The sequence below is a fragment of the Kogia breviceps genome, chromosome 7 (assembly GCF_026419965.1).
Source record: "Kogia breviceps isolate mKogBre1 chromosome 7, mKogBre1 haplotype 1, whole genome shotgun sequence".
Taxonomy (NCBI): domain Eukaryota; kingdom Metazoa; phylum Chordata; class Mammalia; order Artiodactyla; family Physeteridae; genus Kogia; species Kogia breviceps.
In genome coordinates, this window is record NC_081316.1 from 102,626,706 (window position 1) to 102,644,749 (window position 18,044).

At 53.8% G+C, this 18,044-nt stretch overlaps 1 protein-coding gene across 1 annotated transcript; it reads left to right on the top strand.

Annotated features, from left to right (window-relative positions):
- The first annotated feature begins 1,877 nt into the window (after positions 1–1,877).
- Positions 1,878–13,573, top strand: ANKK1 (ankyrin repeat and kinase domain containing 1). Its single transcript, XM_059070274.2, is given in 10 exon segments — positions 1,878–2,059; positions 6,790–7,096; positions 8,485–8,636; positions 8,892–8,941; positions 9,687–9,751; positions 9,754–9,807; positions 10,446–10,482; positions 11,396–11,493; positions 11,495–12,408; positions 12,410–13,573. Coding segments are annotated over 10 exon segments (2,139 nt in total). The 3' UTR covers positions 12,690–13,573.
- The last annotated feature ends 4,471 nt before the right edge of the window (positions 13,574–18,044 follow it).

Consider the following 18,044-nt stretch of genomic DNA (forward strand, 5'->3'; position numbering starts at 1 on the left):
ACTCCCACTTACTAGTTATGTGGCCATTCACTACTTACTGTCTTCAAGCCTGGTTCCCCCATCCCTCACAAATGGGGAGATATTAACCTCATGCTGTTGCTGTGGATTTAAACAAGATCGTATCTATCAAGTTTGTACAGCAGGTAAAGGAACTACTGATCTTGGGACAAAGTTAAGGCTCAGTAGTGACACTGTCTCCGGGCCAATCTTCGGTTTTCACTCTGCCCGCCAGAATTCATCCTGGGGAAGGCGGGTAAATTGTTATGGGAAGAGCAGATGCCCCAACTCCCACCTGGGGTCCCTGCTCACCTATCATGGCCACACTGCTCCCCAGAAGTCTGGAAGGAGTCAGGATATAAGGCTCTACAGGTTAGGGCCAAAGGCAAGGCATGTCCTCCTCTGGTAGGCAGGCTCCTCAAACTTGAGGATGGTCACTCTGGGGGTTCCCTGTGGACTTTGGCTCACCTGCCCAGCTGCAGGTGAGAAGGGACCTACCCTCCACTGCTCTGTGACAGTTCCTTTAGCAGCACCTACCCTGGAATGGCCCTGGGAAAGCCACCTGTTCGAGCACTTATAATTTTCTCTGTTCTGGGGGTCTCTCAGGTGAGAGGGCAAGTCCATGGACCCAAAACCGAGAGACACCCCGCCCCCCCCCACCGCCCAGGTTCAGCACCAGGAAGCTTTCCTGTATCCTCACTTGTATCCCCAGACAAGGACCAAGGGACCTCCCACAGTGGATGCCAGGAAAGAGGAAGGAAGTGGGGAGTTCGGAGAAAGGAAAAGGGAGGCCATCCAGATGTGCTTCCCTAGGACACCTCCCTTCCCTCTGCCATTGGCTAACCTTACCCACCAGGACAGCTTCACATCTGTCCAGAAGCCACGTTTGCCTCTGCAGGTACATTTTCTCCCCTTCTGCCCCAGGTCTCTGCACTGAGCCCTTGACCAAGATTCCTCCACAGCCCCACCCTGCTCTGTGTTCATCTCCTCCCAGGCTGCCCCAGTCATGCTCCAGCTGTTCCCTGAGCCTCATCTCTGGTCCCTGGCAACAAGCCACCCCAGTAACTGGGCTAAGGAGTTCACCACCCCCGTGGTCAACCCCAGACCCAGCACTCACCCCTCTCAGGTTGGGGCCAAAAGCAGTGCCAAGAAGGGGAGCTCCCTGCAGACAGAGGTCCAGCCTCTCACCCCATGGATCCTGCTGACCCCACCTGGGTGACCTTTTGCACGCAGAGACTGACTGGCAAAGAAACAAACAAAAAGCCATCAACAACAAAGGAAGCTTAAGTCAGCCAGGCCAACTGATTCAGACCAGAATATCGCCATTACAACTTTTTTACTCCAGACTTGCTATGGAGGGGTGGGTTCCAGGCCCCTAGCTCTACAGTGGAGACCCCTGGCAGAGCCCTGAGCCTTTTATAAACCCTCAGGACTTACAAGTTGCATGAATAAATGAATCTACTTCCGCGTAGAGTTAGGTCCAAATCAAAGGGGGTCAGCTGCTCTGGCCAGACTCCTGTTCCTAATTTCAGGACACCTTCCACTCCCAGCACCTACCCAGGATCAAGCTGGGGGGAAAAAAGCACAGGCCGAGACTGAGGAAGGATACTGGGGCGGGGCAGCGTCTTTGGGGTGCTGCGCAGAGACGAACCCTCTTTCCGGTCCGGGCCCCCATTGCTGCCCAGGGCCTCAGGGCTCAGGCTGCCTTTCCCCGCCCTCGCAGGGCTGAACCAGTGCCTTCTCGCTCGCAAGGGGAAGGAGGGAGGGCCGCTCGTCTCCCCGTCCCCACCCTCCTGGGACCTGCCGCGCAGGAAGCGGCGGGTGCAGCCCGGCCGGCCGGGAGCGCGCGGGGCTTGGAGGGCCCGGGCCGCGCCGACCCCATGGCCGCGGGCGTGGAGCAGCGGCTGGGCGGCCTCCCCGTCTTCACCCGCGACGACTTCGAGGGCCCCTGGCGCCCAGTGGCGAGCGGCGGCTTCAGCCAGGTGTTCCAGGCGCGGCACAAGCGCTGGCGGACCGGGTACGCCATCAAGTACCCCTGCTGTCCCCAGCCTGACACCATCAGGTACCCGCCTGCCTCCCCCCTCCTTTTGCGGAGGGAAACCCGAGGCCCGGGGCGCTCCCGAGGGAGGGGCGGCCGGGTTGAGGCTGAGGATTGTCCTCTCCACTTTTCTAAACTCTGTCCTGTGGCCTGAGCTCCCCAGACACAGCCCTGTCTGTTTCCGGCTCTGAAATAAACTTGGCTCGGTTTGTGGAATGAAACCTATGTGTGAAATCCACAGAGGTCAAAGGTGAGCAGGAACTACCCTCCAAATATGCCTTTGTTCCGTCCAACCTCTCAAACTGGTCCTGCCTCCTTCTTTCCAGCCTCACCTTCCTTCCAGGTGTCAGCTTGGTGATGACTGCTCTGCAGGACCTTCTGCCACCCTCCTACGCACCCCCCAACTCGCAGCACAGGCAGGGCTGGGCTTGCTCAGAGCCCGTGTCCTCCTCCCAAGCCTCCTGGGACATCACCTAGAGCGCCTTGGGGGTGCAGGGAGCAGCTCCTATTGGCATCTTTTCTGGTCATTCTCTGTGGTCACTATGCAAGCTCCCAAGACACAGCCTCCGGTCCCACACACCCAAGTCCCTTCTCTCACTCCCAGACCCCCGCCTGCTTAATGAATAAGGGCAAAGTGAGATAGCCCCAGACTCACCCACCTTCTTCCCTCAACATCCTGGCTTGGGAGTAGAGTCAGGTTATTCTAGGATCTATTCAAATCATTTACAGCCTTTGAAGCAAAGAACAACAGGAAACAGATGGCATTGTCAAGACTACTCATGAGACATTGACAGTAACTCCCATCTCAGTTGCCTTCCCAATTCCAGGAATCCTTGGGTGGAAAGGACTAAGGGATTTACGGTAATCGATGCCTGCCACGTGTGGAGTGCTGTACTAGGAGTTTCATGAGTATGACTTCGCTGAATCCTCCTTCCATCATCTCATTCATTTGTCCTTCTGATGAATGTTTATTGCTCACCTACTGTGTGCCAGGCTCTGTGCTGGACCCTGAGATATAATGATGAATGCCACAGACATGGCCCTGGAGATACTCTCCTGGAGCTTGCAGATAGGGGAGAAAAGCCATTAATCAGATAACCCCACGTGTAAATGTAAGTGTGCTGCTGTGAGAGGTGCAAGAAAGGAGAGAGTTGTGGTTCCATGAAGGCTTATTATTGGAGTTTGAGATAAGAAAAGGCTTTCCCGAGGAAGTTATACTTGAGCTGAAATATGAAAGATGAGTCTGAGTTAAGTGGGTGAAGAGAGGAAAGCTTTCCATGTTGAGTTTCAGGTGCCTTTAAACAACCAAGAATTGTCAAGTAGACTTCAGAGTAAAGCTCTGAGCTGACAGTATTAAAATTTGTGAGTCATTTGTTATAGGTGTATTTGAAGCTGGGGCATAGATGACGTTCACTCATTCTAAGCACTAAGTGAACAAAACAAAGTCTCTGCCCTTGTGGAGTTTATAATCTAATGAAGGAAGACAGAAAACAATCAAACAAATATTTTTATCTATATCCCTTACAAACCACCTGACATTTTCTTTGATTAAAATACCTAAGGAGAGTTGAGTAGTTGATCTTCCAAAAACAATTTTTGATCTTCCAAAAAATAGTAATTTGTGGGCTCTTTTGCCCCAAATGTTAAGATATTATTTACCAAGCTTCTTTGTTTTACAGAAAGTAAAAATGCTGTTACAATCTCAGTGTAAGTGGTAGCGAGACACACACGGTTGACTTACCAATTGCAGCTCTCCACCCTACCGCAAGGGCCTTGCACGAAACTCTGACAATGCTTATAATTTTGTTGTTGCTTATAAATTTGTTATAAGGCTTGGTGGTAGATTTCCGAGAGGGACTAAATGTCACAGGAACCCTTCTTTGGTTCTTTGCGTGGGTGGGTGTCCTAGGGTTTGTATCACAGATTAACTTTTATTATGAATGAGAAGAGAGCCACTGGACAGTCCTGAGCAGAGAGTGACATGCTCTGACTGACATTTTTAAAGTACCACTCTGGCTGCTGGTGGAGGGGAAGAGAGAGAAGCAAATAAGCAAGATCTTTGAGGACTACAGGGATGGAGGCCCCGTTCACTGAGATGGGGAAGGCTGAGGGGGGAGCGGGTTTGAGGGGGGAATCAAGAGTTCAGCTTTAGACACGTAAAGTGTCAAATACCCAGTTGGAGATGCCGAGATTGCCTCGAGACAGAGTACGGAATGAGAAGAGGAAAGAAGAGGGCCTGGGACTGGGCCTAATGATCAGGTAGCACAGTAGGAGCCTGCAAAGTAGGCGCTGACCCTACACTGAGAACGGAAAATTGCTTGTAGGCTACAGCAACATGGGGGTCATCGGTGATTACCAACAGCCTGTCAGTGAGGTATTAAGACCAGAAACCAGATGAAAGGGGATGGGGGGAGATGAAGAAAAGAGAAAGACAACAGGTGTAGCAAACACTTTCAAGAAGTCGGCGTGTCCAGGGGAGTTGTGCAAGTTACTGCTGTTCCCATTTTACAGTTAAGAAACTGAGGCCCAGAGAGTTTGCTTGTTCAAGGTCATACAGAGAATAAGGTGAAATTGGGATTTGAAAGCAGGGCAATACGATCCCAGACCCCTTGCTTTTTCCACTTCATGACAGATGGCTTCTCAGTTCTTGCGACTTCAAAAGTACAAGAGGAGACAGATTTTAAAATATATATATTGCAGAGGTGGAGGGGAGAGTCTTTGAACAGTAGAGAAGTAAAGACAAGAACGAAACCGGGACTAGCCAACGTGTCCAGATGCGAGGGAGAGCAGGTGCTTTCTGGCTGGCTTCCCAGGGAGGCCCTGTGAGCACATTTCCAGCAGCCTCTGACTGCAGTGCCAATGCAGCTTTGCAAATACTCTGCTTTTTAAAAATGTCATTTCACCTTAATCTTCATGCCTGCAATCCCAGAACAATTTATAACAATTTGCATATTTACTGTTTTGTGGCACGTACAGTGAAAAGGGTGCAAAGTTTGCAAATGCTTATTTTGTAAGACTTTCTCTTAAGTACTGACTTCAGTTCAACAAGATGCCTTGTGCTGTACGTGGCCATGTGCTGTGGGGAGTACCGAGATGAAAACTTACACTTCATCTCCAGAATGGAATCCCATGCAGCCATTACCGAGCTTGCTTTGAGAGAATAACGATGCAGGAAGTGCTCTGCGACACCAACAGGGAAAAGCAGATCGCAAAGCAGCCCACACTATGTGATGGCAAGAGGAAGTGGAGGAGAAAGGAGTGACAGGGAGGGAGAAAAGGAGAGAGCGTCCTTGAAATGTATTGTAAAAGGATACGCTAAATTATTAACAGAGGCCAACTCTAGAAGGTTGGGTTACTGATGATTTAATTATTATTATTATTATTATTTGGCTGTGCCATGAGGCTTGCGGGATCTTAGTTCCCCGACTAGGGATTGAACCCAGGCCCCACAGTGAAAGCACTGAGTCCTAACCACTGGACCGCCAAGGAATTCCCGAATTTTCTTTTCTATTCCCTAGATGTTCCACAAGGTATATATATTACTTTCATCATCAAAAAGGCAATAAATGATATATTTTTTCAATATTTTTATTGAGATATTGAGATGTACAATGTGTTAATTTCTGCTGTACAGCAAAGTGATTCAGTTATACATATACATATATATACATTATTTTTTAAAATATTTTTTTCATTATGGTTTATCATAGGATATTGAATATAGTTCTCTGTGCTATACAGTAGGATCTTGTTGTTTATCCGTTCTATATATAAAAGCTTACATCTGCTAACCCCATCTCCCACTCCATCCCTCCCCCAACTCCCTGCCCCTTGGCAATTGCCAGTCTGTTCTCTGTGTCCTTGCTTCTGTTTCATAGATAGGTTCATTTGTGTCATATTTTAGATTCCACATATAAATGGTATCATATGGTATTTGTCTTTCTCTTTCTGACTTACTTCATTTAGTATGATAATATCTAGTTGTATCCATGTTGCTACACATGGCATTATTTCATTTTTATGGCTGAGTAGTATTCCATTGCATATATGTTCCATATCTTCTTTATCCACTCATCTGTCAATGGGCACTTAGGTTGCTTCCATGTCTTGGCTATTGTGAATTGTGCTGCTATGAACATAGGGGTACATGTATCTTTTTGAGTTATAGTTTTGTCTGGATATATGACGAGGAGTGGGATTGCTGGATCACACGGTAGCTCTCTATTTTTAGTTTTCTGTTTTCCATAGTGGCTGCACCAATTTACATTCCCACCAAAAGTGTAGGAGAGTTCCCTTTTTTCCACATCCTCTCCAGGATTTGTTATTTGTAGACTTTTTAATGATGGCCATTCTGACCATTGTGGGGTGGTTCCTCAATAAATCATATTTTAAAAGAGAAGCAGGAGGCATCATTTTGGTCCTCCACGGGCTTGCGATCTCCTAGGGGAGGTAGACATATAGAAGTGGCCAGAATAAACGGCAGGCTTTTTGTGGCCGCCTCTGTAGAATGGGCTGGCTCCTAAATTTGCAGACCCCTTTACTTCCAGTCTTGTTGCTGGAGCCATCTGGACCCTAATCTAGGCATCCACTGGGCATCCTCTCGTGTCTCTCTTTCCCCCTCCATTACCTTGCAAGCTCCCAAGGCATCTCTGGGTCTGCAGAGCCTGGTATCAAGTCTAGTTTGTGTGTCCTGCTAGTTGCTCTTGTAATTAAAGGGTCAGCTCCTTCCATCTCTCGCTCCTGCCCCTCCATAGCTCTGATGTGAATTACCTCATTGAAGAAGCAACCAAAATGGAGAAGGTCAAGTTTCAGCACATCGTGTCCATCTACGGGGTATGCAAGCAGCCCCTGGGTATTGTGATGGAGTTCATGGCCAATGGCTCCCTGGAGAAGATGCTGCCCACCCACAGCCTCTGCTGGCAGCTCAAGTTCCTCATCATCCATGAGACCGGCTTGGCCATGAACTTCCTCCACAACATCAACCCACCACTGCTCCATCTGGACCTCAAGCCAGGCAACGTCCTCCTGGACAGCCACATGCATGTCAAGATAAGGACCCTAGTGCACCCCTCTGCCCCATTTCACTCCAGAGCCTTCTCCAGATGAACAGGATTATTTACTGCCTGACTGGCCTGTCAAGAGTTTTTGTTGTTGTTGTTGTTGTTAATATTTATTTATTTGGCTGCACCAGATCTTCATTACGGCATGTGAGATCTTTAGTTGCGGCATGCGGGATCTTTAGTTGCGACATGCGTGTGGGATCTAGTTCCCTGACCAGGGATCGAACCCGGGCTCCCTGCATTGGGAGTGTGGAGTCTTAGCCACTGGACCACCAGGGAAGTCCCCTGTCAAGAGTTTTAAGCAGCTCCCTTCATGGACAAATACCGAAGGCAGGGATCACATCTAAAACAGATAGATGCACAATGAAATTTGGTGCATGAAACTGGGTATCAGGATATCTGCAAAAACCCTCTTTGGGTATCAGTCTTCCATTTCTAATGTGGGTAGAATAATCTCTATCCCATTCTTTGCTTCAAGTGAGAATGTGTATAAATGAGATGTTCTTAAGAAAGGTCATGATGGCCATTTTTTCACTTCCTAAAACACACCCCACTTTCATTTCTGCCCCAAGACCTTTGCACGTGCTGTTTCCACTGCCAGGAACAGTGTTCCCCCACTCCCTCTTTATCCAGCAAAGGCCTACACATCTTTCAGGTCTCAGCTTAAACAGCACCTCCTCAGGGAGGTTTTCCCTCATCCACCCCCGTGGGCCCCTGTTATATACCCTCACTGTACCTCTCTTTTCATACTGCTAACCCCAATTGTAAGTATATAGTCATTTGTGAAACTATTTTATTAGTGACTATACCCCCTATTTGAATAAGCACTTAGGAGAGTAATGGGAGCGAGGGTTTCATCATTCTTATCTGCTGCCTGATCCTCAGTATCCAGCCTAGTTGGCACTCAGTGAATTGTCAATTTATTGATGTATGAATGAATCTGTGGATGGAAGCAGAGTCAGAGACAAATATATATGGTGTCAATGCTTCAGGGCCCGTGAAAGTAGGATGAACAGAAGCTCACCAAAGACGCCACTTTATGCACAGTCCCTTTGGGTAATGGCCACACCTACCAAGTACTTACCATATGCCAGGCACTATTCTAAGTGCCTTTTGCATATTTCCTTATGTAATGCTCATCATAGCACTGTGAGTTAAGTACTTGTCTTGTTTCCCTTTTATAGATGAGGAAATGGAGGCTCTGAGAAAATAAGTGACTTGTTCGAGGTCATCCTGTGCTACATGGCAGTGCTGCGAGAGAGCTTACGGTCTCAGCGGCTACACTACACTGGCAGCCAAGATAGGGTCGTGTAGTGGGATGAGAAACTCAGGCAGTTTTCTGGGGACAAGACTGCATTGCCCCCTGTCCCCACCCGGGCTTCCTCCCAGGTTTTGGACTTCGGCCTGTCCAAGTGGATGGAACAGTCGGCCCGGATGCAGTACATCAAGAGGTCAGCTCTGCAAGGCACCCTCAGCTACATCCCCCCTGAGATGTCCTTGGAGAGCAGCAAGGGCCCAGGGCCCAAATACGATGTGTACAGGTGAGATGGAGGCTGGGCTCCAGGCCACGTACCCGGGATGTAGCTTGTTGTCGACGCCCTGCCTGGACCCCAAGGCCCAAAGGGCAGGGCAGGACAAGGATGAGGTCTGGCCCCTCCCTGCCCACGTGGGAGGAGGGGGGATGCAGGGGGATTCTGGCCTCTGGAGAGGCATTGCCTGGGTTTTGTGTGGTCCGTGGGGCCCCCCTGCTGGATATCCGCGAAAGCCACTCAGGGGGCACTTTCCCCTGTCTGCAGCTTCGGAATTATCACCTGGGAGATCCTCACTCAGAAGAAACCGTATTCAGGTAGTAGGCGACAGTGGCACCGTCAGATGGGGTCCCGGAAGGGACTGGGAGGCTGGGGGTTCGTGGGGGCAGGGGCAGGAGGCAGGTTTTTGTTGGGGACCATATTGCTCTTTAAGGGTTCCCCTCCTCACACTCCTTCCTTCTTCCCCCTACTTTCTAGAGCTCACATGACCGTGAAAGAAAGGGCAACCCTCAGCCCAGACCATACTTTCTGCCTCTAGTTCCTTTGCTTCAAAGTGTTCTTTCCCGTCTCTCTCACCCCCAACCCTGCCACCCAGGTGGCAGGTAAATAGACTGTCAGGGAATTTGGATAATCCAGCAAAGTTCAAAATCAGACTCCAGTTAGCCTGCATCGTCTCAGGCTGCAGTGTCCTCATTTGTAAAATGTTCGCAGACCATGAGATCACAGGCATGATGGATTCTGCGGTCACCCACTCCTTTAAGGACTGTGCAAATGTATGCATGTGTGTAAGCGTGAGCATCTTAGCGATCGCCTAGTCCTGCCCCCTTGCTTTATGGAACAGGTCTGACCCTCCAAAAGGGTCAGAGACTTGCCAAAAGTGGCCCTACTGAGCCAAGGCGGGACCCTAGCTTGCCTGCCTCCTAGTGCGCATGTGTGGAAGCCCCTGAGCCCAGGGATGGGTTTGGGGAGGGGGGACATGGGACATATTAGGGTATTTAAAATGAGGAAGAACTGCAGGCCAGCCTGTCACTTCTTTTGCTTTCTCTCTGTTTCGTGGAGCAGACATCACAGTGGAGACAGACATGCTGCTGTCCCTGCTCCAGAGTCCTGTGACTGACCCAGAGAGCGAGAGGCCCAGGCCAGGAAGGTGTCCTGCACAGCGTGTCTGCGCCGGCCCCGGGAGGTGAGTGCCTGTGGCGTGGGCCTGGTCTCCGGCAGGCACTGAGGACGCGCACACAGGTCCCTCCTCACGAGGTTGCCTGGCTGAGGGGCAGGTGGGGACCGGAGCCGTGCACGCTCTGCTGGCCAAGCCAGGCAGCCACTCAGGGACACCTTTTCTTAACTTGCTCAAAGATGCTCTATGGGCCGGTGGTAGCCATAGCTCAGAGCCTCTGAGAAGAGCATGCCATCCCTCACATGTGTGACATTAAACAGAGCCTGTCCTGCAGAGGGAGACCTCGGCTCTCCCAGGCTCTCACACCCTATGGGTCAGCGTCATCCTGGCTCTGCTGTCTTTTCCCTCACCTGAGAACCAGCTGTGGGCTTCCGTGGGGCTCCTGGCTGAACCCACAGGGCCGCCCTGCCTTCCCTGTGGCCCAAGGGGAAGTCAAGGCCCTGGGCCACCTCTTTCTGGCAGGACCTCCTCTGCTCGGGGGCTTCCCCTAGACACAGCTGGTGGCAGGGATATGAGAGAGGAGGGGGTCTCCTAGGACAGGGTGGAATGTGAGTCCTGACAGGTGAAGGGAGGAGTGGAGGCCGGCATAGGACAGCACTGCCCTGATCATCTGATCCACCCCGTGTCTTCTGGTTCCCCCTCCCCAGGTCAGTGAGGAGATCAGCCAGGAGCTAACAGACAGCGGTGAGTCCAGAGTGCACAGCTGGACCCAGAGAACCCACAGCAGAGGAGAAAGTGGACTCAAACCCTATCCTTTCCCCATCCTCCCTGGCCCACCCTCGTCCCCAGGCCTGTCACAGGTCAGGAGTCCGTGTTCCCTTTCCTGGCACCCGGCCCTATGCTCCAGAAATGCACATGCCCCCGGGGTCCTGGCTCTGCTTCCCCTTCAAGTCTGTGTCCTTTTGAGGCCGGACTCCTCCCTTCCTGGCCTGGGAGGAGGAACATCGGTTTTCAACTCTGGCTGCATATTAGAATTACTTGGGGAATGAAAAAGTATACGATGCCTGAGCCACCCTAGAATAATTTAATCAGAATCTCTGGGGCTTTGGGCTGAGCAGTGATTTTCATTTGTTTGGTATTTTTTGTTTTGGAAATTGTTGCTTTTAATTCTAATACACCACTGGGTAGAGCAGGAGGAAGCGGGTCCTTAATGGCGCAGGAGGAGTTCAGATCTCAGAGCTCAGCTGCAAATATATCTGCAATTTGCATTTATTTACTTTGTGCCAAGCACTGCTGGGGAAGTTCTTACCTACATGATATGATTTGTCCTCCCAGTGGTAGCATGAGGTTGGGCGTTGTTCGTGACCCCTTACGGATCAGGAGCTGGAAACTCAGAGGCAGAGAGCACGTGATGCTAAGAGGTAGAGTCAGGATTTGCACCCCGGCCTCTTTCTGCCTCATCCTTATGGGAAGAACTGCCAGAGTCAGTTCTCTAGGGCAGCGGAGCCTGCATAGAGATCCGGAATACCGGGAAAGACGTTGCCGTCCCTCCTATGTCTTTGTTCCTGGCTGGTACTTCCAGGAGGCAGGGGGATGGCCGAGATGACCTCTGGACAGGTCAGAGGTCCTCTTCTCAATCTCACCTTCCTCCCAGCAGACTCAGGAGACTACTTGAAGCGGGTCCAGCCTCTCTCAGACAGCGAGAGCCTGGTGCTGAGCGATGAGCAGCTGGGCATCCGTGAGAACAAGGTCAATGCCCTCCCACTTCCGGGTGGCTCAGGGCCTCCTGCAACGGGTGAGGCTTCTGCCGGCCCAGGAGGTCGACGTGGACTGCCAGACGGCCTGCGGCTACACTCCCCTCCTCATCGCCACCCAGGACCGGCACCACGACCTCTGTGCCCTGCTCCTGAAGCACGGTGCCGACGCCAACCTGGTGGACGAGGACGGCTGGGCCCCGCTGCACTTCACAGCCCAGAAGGGGGCTGACCGCACTGCCAGCCTCCTCCTGGACCACGGGGCCCGTGTGGATGGCCAGGAGCACGAGGGGCGGACCCCGCTCCACCTGGCTGCGCAGAACTACTTTGAGAATGTGGCATGGCTTCTGGTCTCCCGTCAAGCTGACGCCAACCTGCAGGAGGCTGAGGGCAAGACCCCTGTCCACGTGGCCGCCTACTTTGGCCACGTCAGCCTGATCAAGCTGCTGACAGGCCAGGGGGCCGGGCTGGACGCTCGGCAGAGAAACCTGAGGACACCACTGCACCTGGCGGTGGAGCGAGGCAAAGTGAGGGCCATCCAACACCTATTCAAGAGTAGGGCGGCCGCTGATGCCCTTGACCGGAGAGGCTCCAGCCCACTGCACATCGCCACTGCCAGGGGCAAGTACCGTATCGGCAAGATGCTGCTCAGGAACGGCGCCAGCCTCGAGCTGCCGACCCACCAGGGCTGGACGCCCCTGCATCTAGCAGCCTACAAGGGCCACCTGGAGATCATCCACCTGCTGGCCGAGAGCCACCCAGACGTGGCAGCTCCCGGAGGCATGAACTAGACCCCCCTGCACCTGGCTGCCCGTCATGGGGCAGAGGTGGTGGTGTCCGCACTGCTGCGGTGTGGGACTGACCCCAAAGCTCCCGAGCAGTCAGGCTGGACGCCCCTCCACCTGGCAGTCCAGAGGGGGGGTCATCAGCCTCCTGGAGCACCATGCAGATGTCCATGCCCGCAACAAGGTGGGCTGGACACCTGCCCACCTGGCCGCCCTCAAGGGCAACATGGCCATCCTCAGAGTGCTGGTCAAGGCTGGTGCCCAGCTGGACACCCAGGACAGGGTAGGCTGCACACCTCTGCAGCTGGCCCTCTGGAGCTAAAAGCAGGGCATTGTCGCCTTCCTAGAGGGCAAGGAGCCCTCACTGGCCATTCTGTCCGGGGCTGAGCCTGGAGCCCAGACAGAAGTTTAGACAACCTGCGGTTTCCTTACCTGTCTAAGGCAGAGAGGTTGGTGGAAGTGAAGCTGGGCTTCTGGCAGGGCCCCTTCCCTGTCCTTGCCGGCTGCCCCTTTGACCTTGAGAGGAGATGGGAACCTGGTCCCCTGGGCGGTGGAGGGATGGGGAGAGGAACACTGAGGTTGTAGCTGGGGAAGGGGCCCCTGGCTCCGAGATCTCCTTTCGGCCCTTCCTCCATGTGTGTCTCTAGCCAACTCTCAGCCTCCTCCTTCTGTACCTGGACTCAAGCCCCCAAAGTGAGTTCCCTCTTTATTCCCAAGCTTCCTGCCACCTTTAACAATTTGCCCCTGAGTGCACGGGGGCCCTTGCATGCTAGAACTCTCTCTGAAGAAGGAGGGAGGCACAGAGGAGAGGGAAGTGTTCCCTCCCAGCTCACGTCTGTGTGACTTGGCCCCTTTCCTCGGGCGCGGTCAGGACAGCCAGACCCCCGTGCTTTGTGCAAGGGCAGGAGCTGAAAGTTCGGAGGAATTTTCCACTTCCAGTTCAAAGCCCCAGCCAAGAGCCTGTTGCCGCACCGACCACCTTCCTGGCGGCTCTGGTCCCAGGGCCCAGCTCTGCCTTACAGTCTCTTGCGGGAAAGGAAGGGTCTGCTCCAACCGCCCACGAGTGATCCTGCATGGGACGCTTGGTCCCTGGTCCCCCACCTCACCCTTCACCCTTTGCTGTGTCCAGTTATATGGCCGGTTTCAAATCTGACTATCATGAAGCTGTGGATCTGAGTCCCCGCCTTAGAGGCGGACTGACCCGTGGCACCAGGCTGGCTATGGGGGCTGGTGGCGTTAGTCTGGCGTATGCGTGTGCACGTGCGCGGTGTGGCGTGTGTATGATCGTGCGTGAGTTCCCGCTGGGGAGGAGGCGGGGGCAGACGTGGGGAGGGGGACGGTGGTGATGTCACCGGTGATGCCCAGATACCTGGAGGGGAGGTATCCGGGCTTGGTGTGGAGCTTGCCGGGCAGGGACTTCCTCCCTGGCAGCGGCTCAGGGAGCTCTGTCCTGCCCCCATCAGCTGGCCTGGCCTGGTCCGTGAGCTGCAGGGCAGGTTGGGGCAGGCCTGGGATTGCTCAGACTAGCCTTGTGTGACCAGTCCCGGGCTCAGTGGCCAGCAGCTTCTCCTTCCTCTCTGGCTCTGCCGGGGCTGGCCCACCGTTGGGAGGGGACGGGGCGGGGCTGCAGGTGCGAGCAGGACGGGTGCCCTAGGGGTCCTCTGCGGCCCCTCTCTCCCTCTTCACACTGCTGGAGCAGCCCCTCCAACGCAAGGATGTTGTGTGCTTGTCAGAGAAGAGGAATCTTCTGCCCCAGCCACTGGCCAGCTCCAACCCCAGCCAACCCGCAGGATAGCCTTTGAGTGTCACCTTCATGGGCTAGGCGCGGGGCCACCAGTCACCAGCCTCACGTGGGCGTGGGGTAAGCGAGGCGGAGCGGAAGACACCTGTCGCCCCAAGGACATGCTGAGTGCAGGAGTCCGTTCTAGCAGAGCTGGTGGCACAGCTCTCCCATCCTGTGGTCTCTGGGCTGTGGTGCCAGCCTCATGGACACTTCACCCCACCAAGCCACGGACTACAGCCACCACAGAGAGTCCTGAGAGCCGCCTTGAATGGGGTTGTGCCCTAGAACAAAGGCTAGAAGTCAATCCTGCACATTAGGATCTCCTGGGTGAGGTGCGGCAGGGTGGGGAGGAATGGAAGGGTTTTTAAAGTACCCGGCCCTACCCTTGACCAGTTAAACCAGAATCTCCAGGGCAGGATCCTGGTACTAGCTGGAGAGCAGCCAGGGCTGAGGACCACCACCAGGGGGCGTCTGGGCCCTTCTCAGCATCACCATGAAGACAGTCACCAGCCAGCAGCCTGGGGGGTGGTCTTTTCCTCTCCTGGTTGGATGGGTGGAGACTCCTGAGGACCGGGGCAAGGCTCACTTGGCAGAATGTTTCATCCAACTGCGCCCTGCTAGCTGCCTGGCCCATTCTCCTCGTTCTCCCTGAGACTAAGCCTTGGGCAAAACTTGTAGTTAAAAATGCCCCTGGGAGTTCTGTCTTTCCTAGAACGCGCTGGAGCAGGAAGAGGAAAGGGAGAGGGCACAGTGCTGTTTGCATCTCCTCACACCCTGAGGTCTGAGTCTAGCTCCAAGGCAAGGATTCTGCACGAGCCAGAGAAGGGCCGTGGGGGCTGCATGTTCAAAGCCAAGCGAGCTCAGAACGATTCGTGCGAATGGTCAGGAGTGAATCACGGAAGGACAATGGTGTCTGGCTTATCCTATTGGGAAGAGTTTGAGGAAAGACTTTGAAGAATGCAGTTAGAAAAGGTAAATGATTTTTTTTTTTTCTTGCACCTATGGTCCTATAAATGGCAGAGGTCCCATGGAGATGCACATGGGACCATCCCTAGGATTCATTTCAACTCTGATGATCCCAGGGTCTAAGCAGAGATCCTCAGACCCCTGCTTTCTCTACTCCCTTCCTCCAAGAGATAACTGAGGTCACAATTTCAGGCCAGCTCCAGCCAACACAGCCCTATCGTTGCTTTTCGTCACCTTCTTCTCCCTCCCCAAGCCACCCCTAGCCAGACACAGACCCTACAGACACACACAGCATCTACCGAGTCCCATTTCAACAGAGCTGCCTTCTAGAGGTTTCCTAGGGATGTTTAGAAGTGGATTTTAGTAAGGCCTTTGCAATTCCCAAGGAGAGGATCTCGGTTGAATTTCAAACCTGTTTAGGGGAGATTGGGGTAGACGAGGATAGGAACCCCTAATTTCCTACTGGACATTTCCACGTGAAGATCCGATAGACCCTTAAACTCAGTGTCCCAAACTGAACCTCCCCTTCCCCTCCCAAGCCTGCTCCTGGTCCTTCTTAGCTGAGGGGACTCCTAACCTAGGAGTCTTTCTGGACCAGCACTGTCCAACAGAACTTTCTGGGAGGATGGAAACCTTCCACATCTGCCATTACCTCCATGTGCTGCTGAGCACTTCAAATGTGGCTTATGCAACTGAGGGACCCAGTTTTTAATTCCAACAAGTAAAATTTAAGCAGCTACAGGTGGCTGGTGAGCAGACAGCTCAGTCTACACTCTTCCTCTCCATCTCTCCCCATCCAATCAGTCACCAAGCTGAGTGGGGTTCATCAGGAAGGGCTTTCCGGAAGCTGCAATGTTAGAGGAGGACAAGGGCATAGCAGACAAGGGGCAAGGCCCGGACTAGGTGGGAGAGGCCGGGGCACGGGGAGACTGGGGAATGTGAAAGAGCAATCCAGCTGTTTGTGGGTGCAGACAGCACAGCGGAAGAGCGAGGGCGGGGGAGGGTGGGTACTTCATTAAGAGACCATGACTCCGTTCATGATTCCAGAGCTTGGACTCAACACGAGGGTCAGTTGTGAGCTCCGAGCAGAGAGAAGGTGCCATGGGAATGAACCGCGTATTCCAAAGCCCCCTCAGCCAGGTGTAGGGTAAGGAAACAGGTGGTGGAGAAAGGGGTCCTGCCTGCGAAGGGCCTTGTAGTCTGGCAGAGCCGGGGTGAGGTCTTTTCCTAGACTCTGAGCTCCGCCTCTCTCTTTGTAACGCGTATTGTGGAGGGGATGAAATTAGATCATGCACATCCCGGGCTGGCACTGGACTCTCTTTACTTTGCTTCTCCTCCATTGTTCTGGTTCTGTCCTTTCTCTCCATTATCCTGTCCACCCACTCACTACCCTTTATCTAGACAGGAGCCTCCTTCCCCACTCTCAATGCTGCTGCTTAAGCCAATCCATCCCTCCCCAAGGAGGGTCCTGGGAGAAGGCACCGCCTATCTGGCTGTCCCCGGAGATGCAGACGGCCCTGTTTGTTCTGCCTGGGAGGCCTTTTGTGCTGGGAGGAGCCGTCCCTCAGGGGGCTTCTCCTGATTGTGAGGCCAGGAGACCAGAAGGAACAGGGAGGTTGGCAAGCTGTATCAACAGGAGTTGAAGTGCAGCACGGAAGTCCAAAGAGGCTTCTGTGATGTCTCAGAAGGCAGGCCGGCTCTGGGAACCAGTGGCGTCTGCCCCGCGAGTCCCGGCACCTGTGTAACCTCACGCTGCAGTCACCAAGTGTTCCCCCAGGGATCAGCGGAAAATGCCTGAATGCTTGGACTGAAAAGGCACCCTAGAAGCATCAAGGAAATGAGGGGACTGGGAGACTGTGTCCCTCCGAAGCCCACCTGGGGGGTGGAGCTCCTGGAAAGAATGACAGGGGCTGGCGGAAGAGGAGGCCGGTCTCCGGGCCTGTGGCCGGGAGTAGAGGAGGGGCAGCCAGCGGGCAGAGCACCAGAGGGGCCCCAGGGCTCCCTGAACACACGGAGGGCAGCTCTGGTCCTCTGCTGGAGGCCATTCCTTCCCTCCCCGCCCCCACCAGCGCCCATAGAACACGACTCCTGACTCCCGCCGTGTTTGGGCCTCCAGCAGTGGCTCCAGTGCCCCCAGGCCAGAGTTCCTCTGGTCCTACAGCTGGCCCTGCCACTCTGCTCACAAGCACAGGCCCCCTCCACCCGCCATCCGCCCCCCGCTGTGCTCCTGGGTCAGGGTCCTGCCTCTTCTTCAAGACCCAGCTTGCCTGTCCCTGTGTGTGAAGCCTCCTCTGACTGCCCAGCTGGAGACGGTCACCCCGTCCCAGTACCCCCTGCGGTGAGGTTCCTGCCTGGGTGTGAGTGCATCACTGCATCGGCTTATTTCCGCATCACACCCGGTCCTCCTCCTTCACTCCGTCTGTACCTGCTGGATGGGATATAGTCACAGGGTTGTCACTGTAACTTAAGGGAGAGAGGTAGCTGCCAGTCTGGGCTGAGATGAGGAGGGAAGCTGTTGGGGGCTGGGTAGCGAAAAGGCTCTGAAGCTGGGCCAGCCACTAGCGTGTGACCCTCGGCTGCTAAAACTTCCTTAGACTTGGCTGCATCATCTAACGGAGATAATGCTTATCTCATTGGCTTGCGGTAATGATCGACCCGGATGCCCTGTGGTCAAAGGGCAAAGCTGTTAGTAACCACTCAACACAGTATTTTCTTGCAGTTTCTCCCAAGTCAGAGGAATTTTTCTCTTGGAAGCGGGCACAGACAGCCTAACCTTCTGCAGCCTTTTGGCGAGGACGCTCTTGGAAGCGGCCGCCTATTTTTCTTTGCCAGCCTATCCAGGGGAGGAAGGGCCGGCTCTTCTTCAGTGCCTTGGTGTGGACTGTGACTCTGAGACCTCTTGGGACACACCTAAAGTAGTGACAGGCCAGCTGTAGGGCAGGGCAAGTCCCACCAGTGGGTCGTGCTGACTGACACACCGCTGAGAGGCCCCAGGAGCCAGGCAGGGGGTTCAATGTC